Below are 26,871 nucleotides of genomic sequence, written 5' to 3' on the forward strand. Positions count from 1 at the left end.
CAGGGGGTCTGGGGTCGAGGGTGACTGTTACCTTCATTTACCAATGGCACAGGGAGATTTACCATTCTGTCCTCGTGCTGACTTTATTGTGCTGTTCGTAAATGGAATAAATTTTCCCTAATTTATCAAAACCCGTGTTAACGCAGATCATATTAACATTTTGCCACTCTGATTTTTCTCCCCACCTTGGAATGTATTGATCCTTGCTGGTCCTGCCAACCTTCAGATCATAGGTTTGTACACCCATTGTTCAGATCTGGTTGGTGACTATCAACAATGATGGAGCGGCGCCATTGCTGAGTGGCATGCCTGGGCAATGATCAGTAGCTAGAACACTGGCTGACATTTTCTCCCACCCACCCACTATCTGGGTCCAGCTGAAACACCTCAGCTGCTATTCTGCCCGAGTTCAAAGAATTTTTTTTCTTATTTAATCATGGGATATGGGGTCACTGGCAAGGTCAGCCATTGCAGTTGCCATTGCAGAGGAGATGGTGTTCTTGCTCCTTCAAGCGCTGAAATCTGGTGGGGTGTAGGTAAACCTACAGTGATGCTAGGTAGGGAGTTCCAGGAACGATGAAGAATCTGCGAAACTTGTCCAAGTCAGGATCGTGTTTAACTTGGAGGGGGATGTGGTATTATCATACATGAAGGCAGTGCAAGGGTTAATGAAATGTATACAGACAGCCTCTAGAGGGAGCTACGGCACACGTGCACAGATCCCGACGCGCGGCACACATGCACAGTTCCCAATGCGTGCTGCACATGCGCAGTTCCCAACACGTTCTGCACATGCACAGTTCCCAATGCGCGCCGAACATGCACAGTTCCCAACGCGCGGCACACATGCACAGTTCCCAATGCGCACCGAACATGCACAGTTCCCAACGCGCGGCACACATGCACAGTTCCCAACGCGCGGCACACATGCACAGATCCTGACGCGCGGCACACATGCACAGTTCCCAATGCGTGCTGCACATGCGCAGTTCCCAACACGTTCTGCACATGCACAGTTCCCAATGCGCGCCGAACATGCACAGTTCCCAACGCGCGGCACACATGCACAGTTCCCAATGCGCGCCAAGCATGCACAGTTCCCAACGCGCGGCACACATGCACAGTTCCCAATGCGTGCTGCACATGCGCAGTTCCCAACACGTTCTGCACATGCACAGTTCCCAATGCGCGCCACACATGCGCAGTTCTCAACGCGCATCACACATGCGCAGTTCCCAATGCGTGCCGCACATGAACAGTTCCGAACGTGCACCACACATGTGCGGTTTCCAATGCGCCGCACATGCATAGTATGTTCTGAAATCCGATACCCATGCGGCCACAAGCATTTCGAATCAAGGATTTTCAACCTGTATTTAACATTTTCTTTTCAAATTCCTCCCTCTGCTTTTAAAAATAAACCGGATTAACACCACAATTAAAATAGTGGAGGGAGCAATTTACTCTTGGGTGTAGAAATACTGTAATTTTCTAAATAAGGTGTTACCCCATTTCTAATTCAGCTCAGTTTTAAGATAGGTTAAAACACAACGATTAAGATAGCACAATATAAGATATAATTAAAAATGGCAGCAATTTATTCATTTTCCAGGCAGACTTGATTATATCTCTGTCACTTCATATAGCAAAGTAATTAATTTTTAATGAATGGTGTGATTTATGATGTCTGCATTAACCTAATAGGTTTTGCTCATTTGTCTTAATCTCAAAAGGTGGAAAAGTTAAACAGTTCTTAATCCAATGTTGGACTTTGTCCTTTTTCAATAGTCCACTTAAAGGCCAGATTTACCTGTGGCTGGACTGAAGGCAATTGACCAACTGGAATACTGTGGCTGCAGGAAAACTGGGCAAGGAGTGGTGGCATGGAGAGGTGGGGAGTTGAAGAGGGAGTGGCATCAGCGGAGTTCGATAGAGAGAAGGAGAGAGAGATGGGCACAGAGAGAGGTAGCTTTAGTATGTTGGAAAATAGGGGAGAAGTCAGTGATTTGAGAGGGAGGGAGGGAGAGAGCAATATATGTGTGTGTGGGGGGGGGTGTCATTAACAACCTTAAAGAGTCAGGTCTGGTCAAGAAAACAGGTTTTATCTTATTCTTCTACTTTTCTCTAAATTTTTCCAGTAAAATGTTATCTTCATTGAGGTGGAGGTTTTTCTTGCGGTGGGAAGGTTTTTCATTTTGGGCAGTCCATTATTATTTTCCAGCTCTCCCAGATCTGGTGCATTGGAGCTCAGATTTATAAACAAAGCTTCCTCTTTACTACCTTATCGAATGATTCCAGAGCTGGCATACCACAGGAAATATTCAGAATGAAGCTACCCCTCCTCAACCCCAGGAAGCTTGTTATGATCCTGATGGGGACCAGTAACGTTTTGTTTATGGGAGATAAAGTTTGAAATCCTAGTTCCCCACTAGAAGAATAAAGCCACAAGATTCCAGGGGTTTAAACAAACAGAATCAACTTTACCATACAAAGTCAGAAAACAAAATAATTTACAACTTCTTTCTCATACTTCAGAATTAACATGAGGTAAATGTGAATTAATAGGCAAACTGTGGTCAAATGCAGCATACTGCATGTTAAATGGCAGAAACGACCGAGACAGAGCCCAAAGAATTCTCAGCAAACCACCCAGACATTGGTGCCCACTGTGAGTCCCAATGTTTCATTAAAACCCTGGGCTAGATTCTCCGTCCCACCGCGCCACATTTCTGTTTCTCCCCGCTGGCGGGATGCTCCGTTACGCCGGCTGGTCAATGGGGTTTTCCATTGTGGGGCAGCCCCACGCCGTCGGAAACCCCCGGGCTGCCGACAAAACAGAGCACCCCACCGGCAGAGAATCCAGCCCCCTGTCTCCCTGATGAGGAATTTCAACTCTTTCCTTTTGAAGGTCAGGCCACTGAATTCCCTCAAAAGGCACTCTAACTTAACTGTTCACCTCCCGATGGTTCGACCTCCTGAGACCACTTCCCACAGGATTTACAAAGCTGCATGTCTGTCTCGAATTGCCAGCCCACTTCCAACTCTTTTGCAGATGGCTAGCTTCACTAAGTTAACACATCCCCAAAGTTTCTCTGAACTTCAGTCTCCCAGCTGCAACCAGCTATAAATGTTTCCCAGGGCTTCTCCTGAGCCCTAACTGCCTGGACCCTGCGAACAGCGAATCCATTGCAGTATGGTTTCTGGCCTGCTGGAGAATACTCGCGCCCAGCAAACACACAGATACATTGAAACCAGATAACATTCTTACGCTCCACTCATCTCCATGACGACATAACTTGCTCTAGTCTCGCCTCGCACTGACCCTCAAGCCAATTATCCAGTCTTTATATTTTCACCAGTGAAGTAAGCACACCAACTGTTTAATAGCTCCATCTCTTCCAGCTGTTAACCCCTTAAGTCAACATGGCCCCAACCTTTCAAGTGTAATAGACTCCAAGCTGCTTTCATTGCATTTATCATATTTTCTACATTAAACATTAATCTTCCCAGGACTAAACGGTAGTTCTAAATTCTTAATTCTTGATAATCAGTGATAGAAACTGGGCAGCATAGACCAGCTGGGCTGATGGGCCTGTTTCCATGCTGTAAAGACCTATGACTCTTAACATGAACCATGAACTGGATATTCGTCACAAAGACGTTGGCGTCCTCATTGCAGAAGGGCATCCCTTAGTGGATCTCACATGTCAACTCACTGAACTCTTGTTTCTTTTCCAGATCTGTTCGAGACACGATTCTCACACAGCAGGTTCATAAATAGCACATTCCTCCACAACAAGGAAGGTTGCCAGATCGACTTCAGTGAAGATGCTGAAACTGCATTTCTAACTTACTTGGTCAGTTTCCTGGGGTCCTTGGCTGTATTGCCGGGGAACATTGTGTCTGCATTGTTTATGGACAAGGTTGGAAGGATTAAGATGATTGGTGAGTAGTCATTGGCAAACTCATTAAAAAAAATCAATCTTTTATCATGAAGGCAGGGAAGCTGAGAGAGATCTGGGATATTAGTTAACTTGTTGCTCACCATGCGAAAGATGTAAGCTGCTGACCCGGGGGCGTGCATTTTGATTACAGAAAAATAGGAACAGTTAAAGAGGATGGTAGCACAGTGGTTAGCATAGTTGCTTCACAGCTCCCGGTCCCAGTTCGATTCCCGGTTTGGGTCACTGTCTGTGTGGAGTCTGCACGTTCTCCCCGTGTCTGCGTGGGTTTCCTCCGGGTGCTCCGGTTTCCTCCCACAAGTACCGAAAGGTAATTTGGATATTCTGAATTCTCCCTCTGTGTACCCGAACAGGAGCCGGAATGTGGTGACTAGGGGCTCTTCACAGTAACCTTATTTCAATGTTAATGTAAGCCTATTTGTGACAATGAAATTCTTTAAAATCTTTGAAAAGAGCTGCTATGGCACAGAAGGAGGCCATTCAACCCATCGTGTTCATGCCAGTTCCCTGTAGAGCAATCCCGTAAGTCCCAATCTTCCGCTCTGTAGTCCTGCAAAGTTTACGCTCCTCAAGAGCCCATCCAGTTTCCTTTGAAATCATTGATCTTCTCCACTTCCCACACCCTCATTGTGAGTTCCAGGTCATTAACACTCGCTGTGCAAAATGCTTTTTCCTCACATCTCTCCCTGTATCTACTACCCAAAGCCTTCAAGACGAGTTCCCTCGTCATTGTGAATAGAAACAGCTTTTCTCTGTCTATCCTATCTAAACCTACCATAATCATGCACACCTCAGATTTCCCCTCAAACATCCTTCCTCCCAGGAGTATAATCCAACTTCTGGAACCTAACCATGCAATTAAATTCCCTCATCCCTGAAACTATTCTGGTAAATTTCTTTTGCACCCTCTGAAGGACCTCCACATCCTTTTTAAAGTGTGCTGACCAGAGGCATGAGAAGTAAAAAACTCACCACTATTCTTAGAATTCCCGCTATTCCAAAAAAGGTCAATAAGACATTCCAAATGGTGAACAGGGATTCTCACTCCCTGACTCCTATGCAAACTTAGGTGGGTGCTATTCGGGTCAATCTATATTTTCAAGTTATCCCCCGGTGTAACCCATATCTTCATAGAAGAATTTTATCTACTTACCACTTAGTAGCATCAATCCTGGGTCCCGCATTGCTAAGTAAGTAAAGTAGACATTGTAATAACCATTGTTTCAGGTTAAAACTTTAAGATATTTTATTATTATACTTTTTCTTTTAAAAGATGCAATCACTGTCTTTACAGAAAAGTACAAAGATCTTGCTTCTGGATTCTCCTGGTTGGTTGAAAAGACCTTCAGGTCTACCTTGACAATCTCTCAAACTATGACAGCTGACTCTCTCTTCTTTAGCTTTTGGTCTTCCTCAGGTGGATTCGCTGCCCCCGCTCGGTTTCTGTGCTCTATTCTTCCCATGACCGAGCTATGAGAGCTGACTCCCCTGGTTGTCCCCTTTTTTAGGGTTTATATTCTCCTTCCAGCAGTTATTAAGTTTATATGACATTATCGTAAAGTAACTTTATTTTACTCTTGATTGTACAAGGTACCTTTAATCTGAATTATTTCTAACACGACTATGTATTCATATTGAGCATAACTTCAGCTCATTGAACTCTGATTGCATTGTTTCCCTTGTGATGTTCAAAAGTGCTTTGATCCCAGAGGGGTGTTACATCGGGGGCGTCATTCTCCGACCCCCCAGCGGGTCGGAGAATGGCCGTTGGCCGCCGTGAATCCCGCCCCCGCCGGTTGCCGAAGTCTCCGGTACCGGATATTCAGCGGGGACGGGAATCGGGCCGCGCCGGTTGGCGGGCCCCCCCGCTGGATTCTCCGGCCCGGATGGGCCGAAGTCCCGCCGATAAATTGCCTGTCCCGCCGGCGTAAATTAAAGTACCTATTTACCGGCGGGACAAGGCAGCGTGGGCGGGCTCCGGGGTCCTGGGGGTGGCGCGGGGTGATCTGACCCCGGGGGGTGCCCCCACGGTGGCCTGTCCCGCGATCGGGGCCCACCGATCTGCGGGCAGGCCTGTGCCGTGGGGGCACTCTTTCCCTTCCGCCTCCGCAACGGTCTCCACCATGGCGGAGGCGGAAGAGACTCTCCCCACTGCGCATGCGCGGGAAACTGTCAGCGGCCGCTGACGCTCCCGCGCATGCGCCGCCCCGAGATGTCATTTCCGCGCCAGCTGGCGGGGCAACAAAGGCCGTTTCCGCCAACTGGCGGGGCGGAAATCCCTCTGGCGCCGGCCTAGCCCCTCAATGTTGGGGCACGGCCCTCAAAGATGCGGAGCATTCCGCACCTTTGGGGCGGCGTGATGCCCGTCTGATTGGTGCCGTTTTGGGCGCCAGTCGACGGACATCGCGCCGTTTGGGGAGAATTTCGCCCCTGTTTCCTGTCACTTCTAAAGTTGCTTTATTACCAAATAGTGCCCCCAGCTCAGACCTCTGACTCTGCTTTGGGGCTAACGGGTGTTCCCGTTGACACATTGTCTCCAGCTTCCCATATTCACTTGGTGTCAGCAGAATTTCACACCTAAACATTTGTCACCCAATTCAACAGAAGATCCTAGCAATTCTTTTTTAGCTGCTTGCTAAAATAATTAACTTCAAAGAAGGTGCGAAATATTGCTTTTTTCCATATAACTAAAAGTTCAATCTACTGTGACTTAAAAGACATGCGTCAGTTTTACAGCTTGAATAGTCACAAGCTGTTCTCTTAACGCCTGTTTGATAAAGGCTATCTGCATTTCAAAACCTTCTTTTGCAGCTGCTGTTAACCCTTTGTGGGATTTTTCCCTACATTCTCTCATGTGACCCTAGGTCAGGTATTGCCAGACTTTCATGTTTCAAATGACATATTTTCCCATTTTTACTTTTACCTACCATGTCAAAAGCTTTCTCTAAAATTATTGTAGACAACATCCACTGGATTCCTTTGATCAACCCTCTCTGTTACTTCATCAAAACTCCAATTAGGTGAGTCTACACAGCCTGTGTTTTACAAATCCATGCTATCTCTCATTAACTAACTCAAACCTCTTCAAATGCCTGCTAATTTATTCTGCTTATTGTTTCCAAAATCTTACCCATCACTGATTACAGTGACCGACCTGTAGTCCTTGAACCCACTCTACAACGCATGGACTGCAGTTGGTCCAAAAAGGCAGTTCATCACCTTCCCAGGGGCAATTAGGAATGGGCAAGAAATGCTGGCTCTAGCTAGTGAGGCCCACATCCCATGAATCAATATAAATATACTTTTGGATAGGATGGAGCAGGATCTAGGGTTGAAAGGCCAAAGGCAGATCGAACGAGTAAGTGTGGTGCACAGATGGAGCCAGTTTGATGGGAGGACTCAATGTTACATCATTTAGGTAACATTAAGGCAAAGACACTTACAGGGAAACATACCTAAAAGCTGTCCTCGGTGGGTGTAGCGGTTTAGACAATAGGGCGGGATTTTCCGTTGCCCGGCGCCGATATCGTAATCGGCGATGGGGCGGAGACTCCCTTTGACGGCCAAATCGGGGGCAGCGCCGGTTTGGCGCCGGTTTTCGAGTCTCCGCCCCCTCCAAATTGGCATCATCACGCCGCACACCATCTCGGGATTGGCGCATCATCAGAAAGCCCTCCCTCAATGTTCCGCCCCCGATGGGCCGAGTTCCCGACCGCGCGGTTGACGTGTGGTCTGAGCAGACGGGAACCCGACGGGGCGGCTGCGGACTATGTCCAGCGCCGCCACACTTGGCCGGGATCCTTGCTGCTGGCCGGAGAGGGGGTGGGGGGCTTCCGAGAGGGCTGGGGGACTGGTGGGGGGGTGGCCAGGAGGTGGCCCGTGGGGCCGTATTTGGTGGGTCACTCCGCGCTCGGCTAGTGCCATGTTGTACGGCGCGTCCGCTGCAGGCCGTCGCAGTGCGAATGCGCGCCATGGACCTGGCCATTCTCTGGTCGTTTCTGCTGCGGGAGCCGGAGGTTTTACCCGGCGCCACTGCTAGTCCCTCACTGGTCCCGGAATCGGTGAGGGTTCGCCGCCAATTCTGTCGTCATAAACGCCCGGGAATTCTCCGTTTCAGCCGCCCTGGATTGCAGTTAGTAGCTCCTATCAAGGGGTACCGTAATGTACGTGAACTGGACTGAATAATCTCACTGATATGACTTTAACATTATAAGAAAGAGGTGGGAAGAGGCTGTGAGGAATGTAACTTCCCATTGGGCTGGCTGTGAGGAATGTAACTTTCAGAGTGGGTACGGGGACACATAGCAAGAGCTGCCATTCTAATTTGATATCAGAGCTCTTTTAGCAGCTGGATAACTCTTGCTAAATTGGTAAGACTTATTTAAGGAAGGGGAATAAATGAAAAAGAAATGCAGCTGCACTCCTCTAAATCAATACCCTGTACTCCGATTAAAGAACAAATTCACTTTTTTATGACCTTGCCTTTGGAATGGAATGGCCTTTAGGCAAGAATGACGAAGTTCAATCAGCTGATAGATTGTCTCGTTCCTTCAGTGCGTGACAGATCTGAAGCCGGAGAGAGATTTCAGTCGGGCACGTCTGTAACCAATTGTGTCGAAAGCTGTAAACCCCTGAGACAGGCTTCGTCACATGGTCTTCAAATCACTGGTGAGAGAGAGAGCTGCCCTCTGCATCTTCACTGTACCAAACTCAGGCGGGGTGCAAGTCCTCTCGATACCCGCCCTTCTCCATATAACCTGCTGATGGAATAGAATTGAGTGGCTTTCAGACATAATGATTTCCGAGAAAGCTATTCTTAAAGTGGGTCATCCATTAAAAAAACAGATATCTTCTTGTTTTCATCATTAGTCTCTGAGATTCATCACCCTGTATCCTACTCGAACATTTACTGCCTTGATACTGTTCTCCGCTATGGGCCTTGTCATTTATTAATCTTTCTCATTCAAAAAACAAACGTTCAGCCGGCTGAGGTTATTCATGAAGGCTCCGCCTTCTCAAACTTGCCCCTCGCCTGAGGTGTGGGGATCCTCAGATTAAATCACCACCAGTTGGCTCTCCCTCCTCAAAGGGGAAAGCAGCCTGAGGTCATCTGGGACACTGGAGACTTTACCTTACCTCATTTAAGTGTGTACATTGCAGCTTTTCAGCTGTGCCAGTTTCTGTTGTGTTTAAATTGGTCTCACCTATAGAGATCCTGGCATTTATGTTGATTGACTCACTGTTTTACTGCCTTTGACCTTTAATCTTCACCACAGGCTTTTCCTCTTGGCTCCCTCAGCCATCATCGACAAACTACTTGCGCCTTTTCCTACTCCAAATCCTGACCACCAGGGGTCCTGGGGACTACTTTACCTCTGATTTTCTCTTCTGTTTGGCCTCCAACCAGCAGCTCCCTCCTGTGTACGGGATTTGTGTACACACAAACATTTTCACGTAGAGGATGGTGGGAATCTGGACTGTGGTGATATGCCTGTGAATAATATTGTATGCACTCAGTTGTGCGACCTCCCACCAGCAGGTGGCGTCAGACATCAGTCATGTGACATCCGGCTAGTGGCACAAGGTTGCAGGGCGTACACCAGGACAGTCGCTCATAAGGGCAGTTCCAGGAGAATCTAATGTAACTCAATCAATAACTTGGTCTGTATAGCAATTCTGATTGTTACCTTACCACGTGTACGTCAATGAACCATCATTCTAGTTGGGTCACCTGCAGTTCTGTAGAATTATTGCAGAGACAAGATCACGGAACACAACATGGACCTCACTGCCTGAAAGGGTGGTTGGGGCGAGAACCCTCGCAATGTTTAAGCATTTAGGTGAACATTTGAAACGCCATGTCATACAAGGCTATGGGCCATGTGCTGAAAATGGGATTGCAATAGATAGGGGCTTGATGGTTGGCACAGACGCAATTGGCCGAAGGGCCTCTTTCCGTGCTCTAAAGACTCTATGACTCTATGGCAGTGCATGCTGGGGTACAGTTCCATTGGCAATAGATACCCTCAAATACTTGCTATTTCTCCACGAACCACTGCATCCAAAACTTTCCTTGTTCCGCATTGTGTGTGATTTGCTTAATCCTCTTAGAGATCCCAGGGGAGACAGCCAATTAAAGAGAAAGACACAAAGAAGGAAAAAAATGAAAGAATAATTGCAGTGCACTTCCCCGAGTTCAGAAGAGAGCAAACATCCAGGACTACTGTTCCCAATCGCTGTCTGGCGGTGCCTGCTGAAAAGTGCATGTGTATGAACAAAATACAGGGACAGCTGGTGATTCAGTTGGTGAGCGGCACGGTGGCACATTGGTTAGCGCTGTTGCCTCACAGCGCCAGAGCCCAGGGTTCAATTCTGACCTCGGGTGACTGTGAGGAGCCTGCACATTCTCCCCGGGTCTACGTGGGTTTTACTCCGGGTGGTCCGGTTTCCTCCCACAGTTCAAAGATATGCAGGTTAGGTGGGTTGGCCATGCTAAATAGCCCCTTAGTGTTCACAGGTTAGGTGGGATTACGGGGATTAGGCCCAGGTAGGGTGCCGGTGTAGATGCAATGGACTGAATAGCCTCTTTCCGCACTGTAGGGGTTCTGTGCGGGATTCTCTCAGCCCGGGGCCGGGCCGGAGAATCCCCGCGACCGGCGCAAATCGCGCCACGCCACCCCAACATCTGGCACGTGATTCTCTGCAGAATCGGGATGGGCCGAGCGGCCGTCGTAAAAACGCCGAGTCCCGCCGGCGCCGTCCACACCTGCTCTCAGCCGGCGGGAACTCGGCGTGGCAGGGTCGGGGGGGGGGGGGGGGGGGGGGGGGGAGGTGCGGCTTGTGGGGGGGGGGGAAGGCGGTCCGACCCCGGGGGGGCCAGGATCACAGAATCACGCCCACAATGATTCGATGTCTTTCCATTGTTAAATAGTGTGCCAACATTCATGGTGTGAGCTCATACCCAAAAAGCTGGTCCTTTCCCACATAAAGGCTGGGCGGTGCCTATGGTAACTTGAAGTGCAGGATGGATCAGAAGAGGAATATTGGACAAAGAACATTCTTGGAAAGCACATTTATAGGTGCATCAGAGCACTGCATTGACTCTACCTGCTCCATAATGTGGGTGTCAAGGTCAGAAGCAACTTGATAAACAGCGCTCCACGCCGAACCTATGAAGAAATTTGAAAAGCAAATGGCAAATTGTCCTTTATTGCAAGAGGACTGGAGTGCAAGAAGAAATAAATCTTGCTACAGTTACCTGGGGCTTTGGCAAGACCACAGCTGGAGTACTGTGCACCGTTTGGTTTCTATCTCGAAGGAAGAATATATTGCATTAGAAACGATACAGGGAAGGTTCACTAGATCAGCAGCTGAATTCATTGGGCCTATAGGCTGTCTGCCGTTCACTAAGATGAGAGATGATTTAATTGAAACACACAGGATTCAGAAGGGGCTTGAACTATTTTGTGTGAAACCAATTAAACTAATTAGTGGGCAGCACGGTAGCATTGTGGATAGCACAATTGCTTCACAGCTCCAGGGTCCCAGGTTCGATTCCGGCTTGGGTCACTGTCTGTGCGGAGTCTGCATATCCTCCCCGTGTGTGCGTGGGTTTCCTCCGGGTGCTCCGGTTTCCTCCCACAGTCCAAAGATGTGCGGGTTAAGTGGATTGGCGATGATAAATTGCCCTTAGTGTCCAAAATTGCCCTTAGTGTTGGGTGGGGTTACTGGGCTATGGGGGATAGGGTGGAGGTGTTGACCTTGGGTAGGGTGCTCTTTCCAAGAGCTGGTGCAGACTCGATGGGCCGAATGGCCTCCTTCTGCACTGTAAATATCATGATAATCTGGAATGCTACCGTGCTGCCCTTATTTGAGGAATATGGGGAGCAGGCAGCAAAGTGGAGTTGAGGCCCAAGTTCATTGGTCACGCCTGTTGTGTTCTTTGTTTTAGTTCTTTCAGGATGATGAAGGTTGCAGTGCTAACAAAGAACAGCAAGATGTGTCTAATAAACAAAGCTAATTTATTACACCACACTGAATTAGGTTCAAACATATTGCCAAGGAATTAGTTAAGTAAAGATTACACTACACATCTACACTATTGACTATACAATTAGTTCAACTATCTCACAATTACTCTGTCTTTGAAGTCAAGGAGCCATGTGATATTTATATGGCTGCTCTATAGCACCATCTAGTGACTGGAGTAATAACGTGACATCAATCATTTATGTGCTTGACAATATCCACATATTGTGACAATGCCCAGTACAAGCATGAAAAAATTACAAATTTTAATGCTATATTTTAAAAATTGGACAACAAAAGCTGTTTAAGAGAGCTGTAGCAAATCATGTGTCTTGTTAGTAATCAGGCCCAGACAATACAGATGCTCAAGCCAATATCTAATTAAAACAAGGGCAACCACAGCCACTTGTTAAATTCCCATCCCTTTGTTAAGGATGGACTGAACAGAAAGGACTATAACATACCAGCCAACCTTGTCTTTCTGCTTCAATGTGGACAATAGAGAAATCGGAACTCAGTGGGTGTTAGACAATTATGAAATGAATCTCATCAACCTCGCATTGTCTTGCGATGGGCTCCTTATCCTAAATGCAAAGACCTTGGTTTCTGAAAGTCTCAGGCTGCGAAAAGCCACAACACATGATGTGTACCAGCCTAACAAACCAGGCGCACCCCCCCACCCCCCGCAGCGTGTTTACGGTGGCAGAGGCGGCCCTCCATTGGCTGGGGCTGGGATAGCTTTATCCCGCTGCTGTCAATGGTGGAGGAGCGTTTCCGAGGACTGAGTATTGAGCTGGCTTTTACCTGGGGTTCCTCCCTCTTAGTTACAGCTCAGCTGAACACGCAGAACTGCAGACACATCCACTCTGGTTAAGACGGCTTTATTTTTCCAAGCTTGGCCCACGTACGAGGGAGAGTGATTTGGATAAATGCCAAAACCACTCTACTTTACACTGGTGCAGACGCCCCAATTGTACAGTTTTCCAAAAATCAATAGCCCACCCCAAATTAAGGTTACTTTAAGCAACATGATGACTGTGATCAACTCATGATTTAACCCCATCCTGCCGCCTGTTGTTTACCAGGATACTTTATCTGTTATGAAGTTGTTTTTCTGCCATTCCCATTTTACTTATCGCAGCCAGTTCCTGCCCACCTCATTGTTCATCGAGGGGCAGGATGCTGAAGTTGGTTCCTCTTTACACCATGGATTGTCTGAGACAGGATATTGGGGGCACTGATAAGAACTATTTACTGAGCTGACCGTGTTATTGCTGATCATATTATTTCTGTTTAATCCTGTTTGTCTTAAAAACATGGACAAGTTAGCTAGCTTAAATCCCATCATGCATTGTGGCCACTGTTTTTGAATGCTTAATAATAATAATTATTATGTCCTAAAAATACATGTTTAATGGTTAATATTGATAACTGGGTATACTTTCTATAACTAGCCTCAATCCTCAATAAACTAACTTATGTAGAGCTATTCTAGTGTTATCCTAGCTATTCGGTTTTAAAGGGTCTCATTTCAGGACAACCCCTTCAAATGGGATTTCCCGTTGTACCCACCCTCTGTCGACAGGGAACCCACGGCGAGGGGTCGCCATCGCATAAAACTTTGCCCATAAACTCTGATGGTGACATCAGCTATGATTGTCCTGAATGGCAGAGCAGGCTCGAGGGACCATGGGGTTTACTCCCGCTCCTATTTCCGATGTTCGGAAATAAATGCTGAGCACAGATTTATTTTCTATCTGCCACAGTCAACAGATGAATGCACATTCACAGCAAGCACAATTCCAATACCTCAAGCCCCTTCCACTGACATTAAACAACGTAATATCTCAGCAACTGCTCTGAATGGGCAATGTTGTCAGGAGGAAAACGTTCACCAGCTATGTCTCTTTGGGAAAATCACTATTACCATGTTCGGTTGGATGGGTAACTGACAGGATAGGTGATCTACTTCATCTGTCTGGTTTTTGATACGAAGAAAAGGACTTTTGCAGATATTTTCTTCATGAAAATAGTGACTCTTTGTATCAGATGACCATACTCCGGAGACTATGGGCGCAATTCTCCACTCCCACGCCGGTTGGGAGAATCACCTGGGCCGCCAAAATCTTCAGGGATGCCGGTCCGACGCCCTCCCGCGATTCTCCCAAGCGGCGGGAAGGGCCTGTCGAGTTTCGCGGGCCGCAGGCCGGAGAATCGCCGGAGACACCGAAAATGGCGATTCTCCGGCACCCCCGCTATTCTGAGGCCCGGATGGGCCGAGCGGCCAGGCCGAAACGGCGGGTTCCCCCCGGCGCCGTCCACACCTGGTCGCTGCAGTCGTGGGCGGTGCGTGAACGCTGGGGGGGGGGCGGCCTGTGGGGGGGGGCGAGGGGGGATCCTGCACCGGGGGGTACCTCAAATGTGGGGTGGCCCGCGAGCGGTGCCCACCGATCGTCGGGCCGTCCTCTCTGAAGGAGGACCTCCTTCCTTCCGCGGCCCCGCAAGATCCGTCCGCCATCTTCTTGCGGGGCGGACTTAGAGAGGACGGCAACCCACGCATGCGCGGATGACGTCCGTTATGCGCCGCCGGCCGCGTCATCTATGCGGCGCCGCTTTTACGCGGGCGACAAGGCCTGGCGCGGGTAGATGACGCGGCCCCGATACTGGCCCATTGTCAGGGCCTGAATCGGTCGGGACTCGACGGCGTTCACGACGGCGCGGCCACTTCGGCGTGGGAGTGGAGAATCGCGCCCTAAGGCCTCTCGTTTTGCCGGTTCTGAATCTACTGGCGCACTGTCTTTGTGGACCAGTCTCAAGGGGCTGAATAGCCAATTCCTGTCCCTACATTCCTCTATTCCACAACACAAACTATGTCTGGGCTTTTCACGCTCTGGGAGAAGACAACTCCTTCTGGTGTCGTCACACAGTCACTCAGCTGGGATTGATAACACAGGGGAAAGTTGAGGGGTGGATTAACTCCACATTGCTGCTGCTCCAACCTAATAAAACACCACCACAACAAAGCAGTCTTGTGCTTTGATTGGATTTGGCCTTTACAGCATGGAGAAAACAGAGCAGAAATATGTCTCCTTATTCAATGTTGTTAAAATATTCTACTTTCGGGTCAATGTAGATTCATAGACTCAGATTATAGACGTCTACAGCACAAACAAGGCCATTTGGCCCATCAAAGTTTATGGCCAGAATTTTATGAAATGAAAATGAAAAAATGAAATAAAAATCGCTTATTGTCACAAGTAGGCTTCAAATGAAGTTACTGTGAAAAGCCCCTAGTCGCCACATTCCGGCGCCTGTTCATGGAGGCCGGTACGGGAATTGAACCATGCTGCTGGCCTGCCTTGGTCTGCTTACAAAGCCAGCGATTTAGCCCTGTGCTAAACCAGCCCCAATATGCTCCCCCGACACTGTAGATTCTTGGATGAATTGATGCTTTAGCTGGAGTGGAGATGTTGTATGAGCAAGTGATTCTATGTAGGTTGTGAAGCTCCTATAGTTAGATAGGCTTTCGGGTGAATCAGAAGTTGGAGCAGTTTGTGGGAGAGTCCTTCTCCCACTTTCAAGGTATAGCTGTATGTTATCATAGATCGTAGAATTACAGTGCAGAAGGAGGCCATTCGGCCCATCGAGTCTGCACCGTCCCTTGGAATTAGCACCCCACTTAAGCCCACACCCGTAACCTAGTAAACCCACTTCACCTTTTTGGTCACTAAGGGCAATTTATCATGGCCAATCCACCTAACCTGTACAACTTTGGACTGTGGGAGAAAACTGGAGCACCCGGAGGAAACCCACGCAGACACGGGGAGAATGTGCAGACTCCGCACAGTCGGTGACCCAAGCCAGGAATCGAACCTGGGACCCTGAAGCTGTGAAGCAACTATGCTAATCACTGTGCTTATCTATGTTGTATTGTTGCCTTGCAGCTGGTTCAATGGTCAACAAAGGTCTGACTACATTAATCCCATTTTCCAACGCTTGGCCCATAGACCTGGAGGTTATGCCAGCACAAGTGAATTCCTTTGGATTCCAGGCACAATTTGTCAATATTATTTTGTTGAACTCTGATTAATATCTGGATAACCTCTGTTCTTATCAAGGTGGCTTTGGGACCTGGTGGATGCTCCAAGGCGTTACGTCACCAGGCCTTTCTACACTGCTCCTCATGTAGAAGAATGTCCCAGGATGCTTTACACAGTTGAGGGTGGGAGTTGGTGGAGCATATTAGGCAATGGTTAATGGGGGAGAGCTGGCACCGAGAAAGAATTTATCATTTTGGAGGCGCTTGAAGTCTTCTCATATCGAAATGTCTCAAAGTGATTACTTTTGGAGGGCAGAGAGTGTTGTTACATGGCAACTGTTGTTTTGTTTAATTTTGCCCTGCAGGAGGATCCATGCTGTTATCAACCATCACCTGCTTCTTCCTGTTTTTCGGCAACAGCGAATCTGCCTTGATTGGAATGCAGTGTCTGTTCTGTGGGGTCAGTATAGCAGCGTGGAATGCACTGGATGTGATCACAGTGGAACTCTATTCCACAGATAAAAGGTGGGCCCCAGTCCTCTCCGGCATGTTTACTGCATGAGTGTTGGTTTCTCTGGGAATCCCTGGCTTTACAAACCTTAATCTTCCTGTGAGGGAAACCTATTTTATTTTGTAAATTTTATGCTCATCAAGGCAAGGGATTGGGTTATGTCATGTTTTTCTAATTCAGGCACCCAGTGTCCACGCTCAATCGGGATTTAAGTGTATGGGGTCTTACTGGGTGTCATGTTAGCACGCCCTGGGGGGAGGCGGGGGGGGTGGGGGCTAGGAGACTGAGATATAGGGCGAGATCTACCCGCCAAATTACGCCCGAAAGGCAGCGCGGGGCGGCCAGTAGATGCCGGGAGATCCTTCTTCGGGAGTTTACCCGGCTCGCCACGCCTAGTGAGATCTAACGCGATCCCACAATGTGAACCCTGCCCATTGTGGGCAGGATCACCTCTTAGCATATCTGCTCATTAGAGTGAGACAACTAGTCAAGGGAACCCCTTCAGGAGGGCCCTTCACCCACCACCAGCCCCTGCAGGGAATCTTGCTGGAATGTCCACTTAGCGTGGACCTCTCCTGCTGCTGGTTCAATGACAGAATGAGCTCCTGGAACATTGGGTCATAGGAGCAGAAGTCGGCAGTTCAGCCGCTCGAGCCTGTTCCGCCATTCAATCAGATCATGGCTGATCTCGTCCTGGTCTCAAATTGACTCCCTGCCCTTTCCCCATATCCCTTTAACCTGTTTTTAAAATTAGAAATATATCTATCTCCTCCTTGAAACCATTTAATGACTCCGATTCCACCGCACTGCGGGGCAGCGAGTTCCACAGACTCACCACCCTCTGCGAGAAGTAGTCCGTCCTCATCTCAGTTTTAAATCTACCGCCTCTCAATCTATATCTGTGACCTCTCGTTCTAGATTGCCCCACAAGGGGGAACATTTGGTCTATGTTTACTTTATCAATCCCTTATAGTAACTTATACACCTCGATCAGATCCCCTCTCATCCTTGTAAACCCCAGCGAGTATAAACCCAAACTGTTTAATCTCTCCTCACACATCAACCCCTTCATCCCTGGAATCAATCTGGTGAATCTCCTCTGAACTGCCTCCAATGCCACCACATCCTTCCTCAAATAAGGAGACCAAAACTGGACACAATACTCCAGATGTGGTCTCACCAACACCCTGTACAATTGCAACAACACTTGTCTACTTTTATACGCCAGTCCTTTTGCAATAAACGCAACATTCCATTTGCCTTTCATACTACATGCTGTACCTGCATACAGGCTTTCTGTGACTCATGAACAAAGACACGCAGATCATCCTGCCCAGATGCATTTTGAATCTGCTTTCCATTTAGATAATAATTTGCCTGACTCTTTCTTCCGCCAAATGGATACCCCACACTTACCCACATTAAACTCCACCTGCCAAATTTTGGCCCAATCTCCTAGCCGATCTATATCGGTCCGTAAAATCTGTAGCTCCTGTTCACTGCCCACTTAAGGGGATCAATAGGCCCACTAGTGGGTGGGTCACCCAATGCCACCCTTACCATTGGTATAAATGGGGTGAGGGGGCAGAGCTGTGCGGTTAGGCACTGGGCAGGCCACCCACTGGATTGAACAAGCTGGTCTGTCTTCAGAATCCCTGGGGAGAAGGCATGGAATCAAGCCCTGAGAAGCTCCGTGTCAGATTTTGTTTGATAACATTCCCGTGAAGTGTCTTGGGATGTTTTACTGTGTTGAAGATGCTACACAAATGCAAATTGTTGTTGTCTGCTAGTTGACCTTTCTTTCACCCTTGACCTAACCCTATCATAATCATTCCTGCCATTCTCTAGTTTGTTAAGGCAGCTAATAGCCTTACCTCCTCAGAAATCTCCTTCCTTGTACCTTCATTGTTTTGATATGAAAGTTGTCGCACCAAAAGCCTTCACTAGGCCGCCTTTTCTAATGCATTGCCTCCCTGGTAATTGAGAAGTCCGTAAGAACATTGTCTCCAGAAAATAGTTTGCTATCGTTAGCAATGGATCTAAATTTCCTTCTTTGTTTCCATAGGGCAACTGCATTTGGTATTCTCAATGGGCTGTCCAAGTTTGCTGCAATACTGGGTATATCAATATTTGCCTCGTTTGTGGAGATAACCAAGGTGATTCCTATCCTGTTGGCTTCCATCGCGTTAGTAGGAGGTGCCCTGCTTGGGCTCCGACTCCCTGAGACCCGGGAGCAAGTTCTGATGTGATGGGTCCTCCAAACCTCTTCTGGACTCACAGTATGTGCACAGCTGCTAACCACTGTCCTTATAGCCTAAAGCATCCACTCTACCATCTGTGCTTTCTGTGACTGGACATACTTGTGCTCTTTGTACACTCCAAATGGATTCACATAGCTAGCTGCCACGTATTTACAGAAGTTGTCCTGTGCACCTGCCCCGTAAAGCCTGAGAGCGGGAAGATCAGAAGCCATCAGAAGTGTTCTCATTGTTGAGTGTTGCGCACTTAATACTTCACCGTAACCTGTCATTGTGGCTGCTCCCTCCTTTGCTGATCATACTTTCTCCCCTGCAATTGGATTTTCCCTTTTAAAGGGATAAGCTCTCGGGTACTAATTTTTAAGTCTGCCGCCGACTTTCTTCCAAGGTTACTTTATGCTCATTTTGTAATACGTTGAGATTTGGTGGAGCGCCTCCCCATCTCCTCCACGAAGCTGGTGCAAACCATGGACGATGCACCATTAAAATACCGCTATGGCTGCTTTTGGTGAAATTGCCCTTGTACTTTTAAAAGGGCCACGTTCGATCAACCTCCTGACTGTTATCTCATATCTCCACCTTCAGTAAGGGTGCGTCAGTGGGAACTTTCTAGCTCAGCGTATTTATACCATGATGGGGTGGACTGAGCTTTCAACCCTGGAGCCCAGGAATTGCCCGAGCACCATTTGCAGTAATCCAACGGGGTCGAAGGTAATTTATTGCTGACATTTGCCCTAATTCCTGTACAAAGGGCAGTTAGTGTTAGCGTAGTTCAGTTGGGCACTCTCAACCAGGGTTTGAGACATATGCAAAGTGCTGACCTTTGCAAGAGACTTTAAACAAGAGCCCTGCCTATTTCCAGGTGGACATGTACGGTTTCATGATATTAACAAGCAGTGAATTCTCCCAGTGTCCTCATTCAACCAATTCACCCAACAACAAAAAAGCTATACTGGTCATTCAAATCCAGGAGAAGCAGTAGTGATCTGTCAAAGGTTGGATATCCTCTTCTTATGTCTCCAGGCTTCACTGTCTTCTGATTCCCTCTCTGGATGCTCACAGGAGCCTCTCAATTTCAATTTCAATCAGCCATATGACTAGGGAAAAGGATACATGAGGTGGTTTCCCATTGCCTTCCTCATGTCCGCTTAAAGAAAACACAAGTCCCCTTTCCCAAAAAAATCCTCTGCCAGCGGTTGTAGTCCCGCCGGATTCTGGCTCTTCCGCCATCACCACCGACAAGATGCACTGGCTCTGCCGTTCGCCATGGCTCATAAAGCTGAGCATGGGACCCTCATCTAGGCCTGTGGCGACTCGCAAAACAGTAGGGCTGACCTCAAATGATCCTGTTTAATATACTGTTCACATGTTACCATTTAATTCACGGCAATGGAGGGCCTTTCTGTGGGACTGGGCCGTTCAGCGGGTTAGCATATTGGTATTTCAACCTGGAGGTCAACCATTATGTATCGTCCAAAGAGGTGGGATGAAGCCTTCCTTTGTTTGCCATCTGTACAAGTGATACATGAAACGGGTTTAGCAGTCGGATGTGGTACCATTGCAATTATCTTACTTGGCTAGTAATCCAGTGGCTTCCACTCATCTTTCAGGCGAGGTGGGTTCAAATCCCACCAGGGAAACTTGGAATTCCGTTTGAAAATGTTTGCAGATGAAAATTGTCGAACTGGTTCACAAGGAATACTGCCTTTCTATGGCAGTTTCAGGTCCTTCCAGAATATTTTTGAAGGGGAGCCACTGTTGTTCGGACTCTCCCGTCCTTACCGTCTAGTCTATATATGAATCCAGTCCGACACCTTGGTTGGATTGTGACATCTCCCTGAAGTGGCCCAACACAGGCCATTCAGTAGTACAAAGGCAAGTAAGACATGCCAACCATGCCCAAATCCTGAGAATGAATTTAGATAAACACGGTTGCTGTGACTAAGTACATGCAATGCCGAACTGGTGGTGGTGGGACATGGAAAGGTGGCACTGGTGTAATAGCAAGCGAAATCGCATGCAAAACACATTGGCCAAGAGCGGGGTTTACTCTGCACCTAACCTGCAGTAACATCCTTCACCTTGATGGGCGCAAAGCTGACAATAAACAAACAGAAAAGCCTTTATTTCTACTTCCTTAACGTAATGTGTGATGCAGAAGATGAATCCGATAGACTCCAAGTGAAGGGGCTAAACCTGGTAACAGTGGTCAGAACCCAATGGCAAATCAGAAATGAGGCTTTGATACCCAAATATGATCTGCGTGTTTTAATCCATTTGACACGGCGTAAACCTGTTGCAATTCTCACCTTGATAAGCACTTTCCAAATTATTGTCGGAAGTGCTATTAATTGATGAAAACTGTTTTTGTTAATTCTTTGAAGGGACGTGAGTGTCATTAACAAGGCCAGCATTTGATGTCCAACCCTAATTGCCACAACTAAGTGGCTTGCTAGGTCACTTTGGAGGGGCAGGTAAGAGTCAACCACGTTGCTATGGGTCTGGAATCACATGTAGGCCAGGCCAGGTAAGGAGGACAGATTTCCTTCCCTAAAGGTCATTAGTGAACCAAATGGGTTTCTACGACAATCGATGATAGTTTCATGGTCATCATCATTAAAACCAGTTTACAATTCCAGAATTGTTTAAGTAGTTTTTTAAATTAATCAACTGAATTTACATTTGAACCCATGTCCCCAGAGCATTAACCTGTGGCCTCTGGATTACTGGCCGAGTGTCATTACCTCAAAACCACCGTCTCCCCAAACGAACCAACGATAGTCAGCTTAGCGCACGGAATACGTCTTACCGCTGTGCAGTTACTTTACGATATGGCGTCCCTTACCAGAAACCATCACAAATCATTCCAGTTCCCGACTGCAGTCAGTGTATTGTTCCACTCTTGCACAAGCAGGTACCACTTCTAATTACGTGGCATTGCTCACCAATAGGAACATGTCTCACTGTGGATTGCAGCACGGAAGACAGTGAATGTTGCCTCGGAGGGAAAGAAGGAGGCCTAAAATGGTTTGGATGAACAAGATCTTGAGGATTTTTTTAAAAGCAGGGAGGAAGTGGCATGGCAGAAGGTTCCAGCAGCAGTTCTTTTGGGTAAAGGGAATGAGGGGTGAATAAGCATGCCCCAGTGTTGGAGTGCAGGGAGGGGGTTGAAGAGGAGTTACAGCTGTTGTGCATGATGGGTTTAGTGCCTTTACCCCCTAAGGGCAGGGAGCTGAGTAGATTCAATATGATCAAGGCCGACTTTCTACCACAACTCCACTTTCCTGCCCACTCCCCATATCCTGAGGTTCCCTGAGAGATCAAAAGATCTATCAACCTTGAATGTACTCAATGATGGAGCATCTACACCCTCTGGGGTAGAAAATTGCAAAGATTCACAACCCTCTGAGTGAAGACGTTTCTCCTCATCTCAGTCCTAATTGATCGACCCCTTATCCCGAGTCTGTGCTCCCATTGCCTCGACTCCACAGCCAAGGGAAACAATCTCTTAGAATAGAGTAAAGATGCTCTGTTCTGTGTCCAACTGCTTAATACCTAAACGGGGAGTGCTTGAGGCTCATAATGAGTGCCTGGAATGGAGAACAAAAGCTTTCAAGGCCCCAGCTTAGTAGAATCAAAACACAACCTGTATATCATCGTGCACAGAAGGAGGCCATTCATGCCACCCTGTGTGTGCTAGCTCTTTGAAAGAGCTCTTCAATTTGTCCCACTCGTTTATGTCTCTGCCATAGCCCTGCAAATGTTTTTTCTCTTTAAGTACATGTTGTTCTAAAAATGATTATAATGCTGAAATTGGAAAATTCGTTCCACTGTGTTTTCAGATGCTGCCGTCCAGCTGTGCATTACAATTTCTTTGAACGATTGCATCTTGACAAGAAATATCCCACTTCACAATAATGTAGAAGGACCATTTATCATTTATGAGCCATTAATATTGAGCAGTCACAATCTAACCACAAGCATCATCAAATGTTTTCCTATCTATGAGCTTTCCAGTGATGCTGAACTGCTCCTTAACCCCTGGGCTTTCTGCATGCTGGATGCTGCAGGAAACTATCAAAACCATTAGCTGCCCCAGGCAGAAATTTTAAAAGGTCTGGAGAAACACAGCAGAGGTTTCCCGCACATTTGGCAAAGAAAGACTTAATAAAAAATAAATACACTTAGAGTATCCAATTTTTCTTTCTAATTAAGGGCCAATTTAGCGTGGTCAATCCACCTAACCTGCACATCTTTGGGTTGTGGGAGTGAGACCCACACAGACACGGAGAGAATGTGCAAACTCCACAGGGACAGTGGCCCGGGTCCGGGATTGATCCCAGGTCCTCGGTGCCGTGAGGCAGCATTGCTAACCACTGCGCCACCGTGCCGCCCGTGAATGAAAGACTTAATTGCGTTCATGCAGCACCCTTCACGATCTGAGGATTCTCCAACGCGCTGTGAACCAGTGAAATACCTCTGCACTATAGTCACTGTTGTTACGTTTGAGATGTGGCAGATAATTTCCATTCCCCCGCTGCAATCTCCCACAAAGAGCAGTGAGATAATGACCAGATCAACTGCTTTTAATCACGTTGGTAGAGGGATCAGTATTGACCAGGACACTAGGGAGAATCAGCTGCTCTTCTTCAAAATGTCCCAATGGGAGCTTTTATGCTCACCTGAGATGGTAGTGGGGGTGGGGGCGTGGAGCGGGCGAGGGGGGAACGGGAGCTGGGCTTAACCTCTCATCTAAAAGAGAGATGGAGGGAAAATCTATGCAATTCTGATGTAGGGTCGTTATGGATTATGGAAGCCCTTTGTCCCACCTTAGCCCATCCATCCACAGTGACCTTATGCGGCAGTCCTTTACAAAGAACAATACAGCAAAGGAACAGGCGCTTTGGCCCTCCAAGCCTGTACCGGTCATGATACCAACCTTGGCCAAAACCCTCAGCACTTCCTTGTGCCATATCCCTCTATACTCATCCAATCCATATATTTGTCAAGATGCCTTTCGAACGCCGTTAATGTTTAGTTTAGAAACAATTCCAGGGTTTTCGCCTCCTTTATCTGCCCAATCTTTGGAGTAGCGACCACCTTTTCGGGAGGAAACCGGTCCTGATTTTAGCCTCAAAGGTGCCATTGACTTATTTTGGCCCGTGACCTCTCGGTTCAACTTAAAGTAATTTTCCAAATTTAGCTTTTTTTCACTTATAGATGTTAATTGATATTGTTTAAATTTCAACATTTTCTGTTTTTGATCTAAACATCCCAGATTTGATCCCTTTTTATTCCTTTTTTCTATTTTGTTTGTAGAAGTTACAGTGCAGAAGGAGGCCATTTGGCCCATCGAGTCTGCACCGGCCCTTGGAAAGAGCATCCCCCACAAGCCCACATCTCCATTTATCCCCATTACCCAGCAACCCCACCTAACCTTTTTTTGAACACGAAGGGCAATTTAGCATGTCCAATCCACCTAACCCCCACATCTTTGGACTGTGGGAGGAAACCGGAGCACCCGGAGGAAACCCACGCAGACACGGGGAGAATGTACAGACTCTGCACAGATAGTGACCCAAGCCGGGAATCGAACCTGGGACCCTGGAGCTGTGAAGCAGCAGTGCTAACCACTGTGCTACTGTGCCGTGCAGTTTGCCCTATTTATTTAGAATTAGGCACTGGCTTTAAAAACAAGGTTCAGAGTAATCTGAATAATCAGAGTAGCAGTTAGAGTGAAGTTGGTTAGAAAATAATTGCAGACATGCGTCCAATACAAGCTTGCGTTAAACCTGGTGCAGATGGCTCAAAAAGTCCGGGTTTGGCTCCAGATGTGTGCTGAGGGCAGTTGAGGTGAAGGTAAGAACGCTACAATTGGTCCCAATGCCATTTCGATAGAGGGCGAACAGATCACGTAAGGTTTCCTCTTCTACTTGCATTCCGTTGATCCGTGTTGGGAATTCGGAGAATGTCACATGAGGATAGAATCAGGCTCAACTGTGATTATGCCATCCAATCCAAAGATGGCAACTCACCACCTCCACCGTCTCAAGGGCAATTAGGGATGGGCACCGAATGCTGGCCGAGCCAGCGATGCCCAAACCCATGCAATGAATTAAAAATAAAAAAATACTTGCAAGTCCCACTGACACCCATTTGGCTTGGTTTGCTCTTAATGGTGGTCGAGAACTGAGGGGCTAGCGGGGCACTTGAAACCATATCTCAGTAAGAATTAACACATTCTGGAGATGAGGCCAGGGCATACAAAAAAATCTCAGTATCTTTCTTGTAATTAGAAGTCATGAGCTGGGAAAGCTAGCCAAATCCAACAAGGGCAGGATGGGCAGTGTCCCCTCCTTATCATTGCAAGATTGAACCTCAGCTCCAGAGGTTAAGTGGCCTGCTGGAATTCTTTTAGACAAAGCAACAAAAGATGTGGCTAAATTTGAGCATTGCAGATGGGAGGTGTTCGGGTAGGGTTTAAGAAAACATTGATGAGGGGCTGTTGGTTCTTGGATGAGTTGACCCAAGAGAATCCATAGTGACAAGGAACTTGGATCTCTTCAAGGTGACCTTGGACAAATGTCTTGAAGAGACGTAACAGCGGGAAGGCAAGACCGTTGGACTTTTATATCGGTTGGATTTAAGCTTGCCTCCCAGGTGTAAAGCTGGGTGCGGCTCAACTGCTCGTTAGGCAAAGTGAAATCACCGGAAATGGGGATTGACCAGGGCGCCATATTTTACACTTGGGCTGCAAGCTGAATATCTACTCCTGTTGTACTGTCCAACCCTGAGGTTTACTACAAGATTCTGCTGTTAAGATTTTCTGGACCATTAGGCAACAGGACAACAGGAAAAGAAATCGTTACAGGACATCTAGAATTCGACAAAGCGCACCAGGTATCATGGATTCTTCAGTGGAAAGCAACTTGGCTCAGCTAACATGCATCAGAACTCATTAATTTCACTGACGCAACCATTGTAACATAAAGGGGTTCAGTATTAAATGACTGTATATGGGTTATCAAATGTACAAAGAAGAGAAAATGTCTGTGTATTGTCTAAATGTGCATGTTGCTTAGCCATTCACAGATTGACAAATTCACTGCAGTATAAATATGTATAATTTAAAATGCGTCTAGTGAAAGTGCATGCTGCTGGTTTTAAGGAGAGTGATTGCTTTAATTTGGTTTTGGAGGCCGCCTACTTCAAACTGTTCACTGCTGGACATGTCACCTCATGAAAAGAAGGATCATTTTATAAAATCATTTAATCTGATCAAAGGCAATAACGTTTTCTTTTCAGTCCTCGTACCTCAATCAGAAACTTCTATGGATAGTCTTTCAAAAGAAAAAGCTTTACTTGTGATAAACGTCTTGTAACTGCTGGTGTCAACTTTCACATCACATTAATGGATGTTAGTTTAGTCACCTTACGGGTGCTGTATGTCGTTAACTGTAAATAAAACATGGCGTAGCCACTTGTCCGGAGTGAGAATAAAAAAAACATTATTCAGTTCTCATATTCCATTTGGGCGAACGTTTAACCACAGTCTTATCGGACGATCATTTTTCTACAAGCTTGTCTGGCTGTTCTTGGGAAATGGAGACGGGTGCTGACGATCCAAGTCTGTTTAGTTTCTTGTGTGTACCATTAAAAAAAAACAATTATTTTTTTGCTGTCAGTCGAATTTCATTTGAAATATTTGTGTGATAAGTCGTACGTTTGTGCACACTTCCCTGAACTTGTGTTTACTATGGTAGCTGCGAATGTAAACATGTCACGCTGGTATTCCGCCCTCCCACCAGTGGTGGCACTATAATGCTAACAGTGACTGGGAACGCTACGAACAGCGGGTCAGATTTACGTAGGAACTTGCTATTCTTCTTCAGTTCCCTGCGGAAGGGAGGTCTATCCCGTAGCGGGTAGGGCGGGGAGGCAGGTCCCAAATCCACTCCAGCCAGAATGGTAAAACAAATTGAACCCCCGTCCTGTTGCCACCAATCTGATACATACCGACTGTCCAGTCAGCTGACCACAAATCTCTCTCTCTCGCTCGCCATTGGCCTGTAC

General features: G+C 47.2%; 1 protein-coding gene across 4 annotated transcripts in view; it reads left to right on the forward strand.

Annotated features, from left to right (window-relative positions):
• The window catches only part of LOC140387417 (synaptic vesicle glycoprotein 2B-like), a 297,753-nt gene extending 271,283 nt beyond the window's left edge, over positions 1-26,470 (forward strand). For all 4 annotated transcript variants that reach the window (XM_072470504.1, XM_072470503.1, XM_072470501.1 and 1 more), the window contains exons 11-13: positions 3,739-3,945; positions 16,395-16,554; positions 18,606-26,470. In XM_072470504.1, coding sequence (XP_072326605.1) covers positions 3,739-3,945; positions 16,395-16,554; positions 18,606-18,789 — 551 coding nt within the window. In that variant the 3' untranslated portion in view covers positions 18,790-26,470. The remainder of the gene's footprint in view (positions 1-3,738; positions 3,946-16,394; positions 16,555-18,605) is intronic.
• The last annotated feature ends 401 nt before the right edge of the window (positions 26,471-26,871 follow it).

Source organism: Scyliorhinus torazame, chromosome 12 (genome assembly GCF_047496885.1).
Source record: "Scyliorhinus torazame isolate Kashiwa2021f chromosome 12, sScyTor2.1, whole genome shotgun sequence".
Taxonomy (NCBI): domain Eukaryota; kingdom Metazoa; phylum Chordata; class Chondrichthyes; order Carcharhiniformes; family Scyliorhinidae; genus Scyliorhinus; species Scyliorhinus torazame.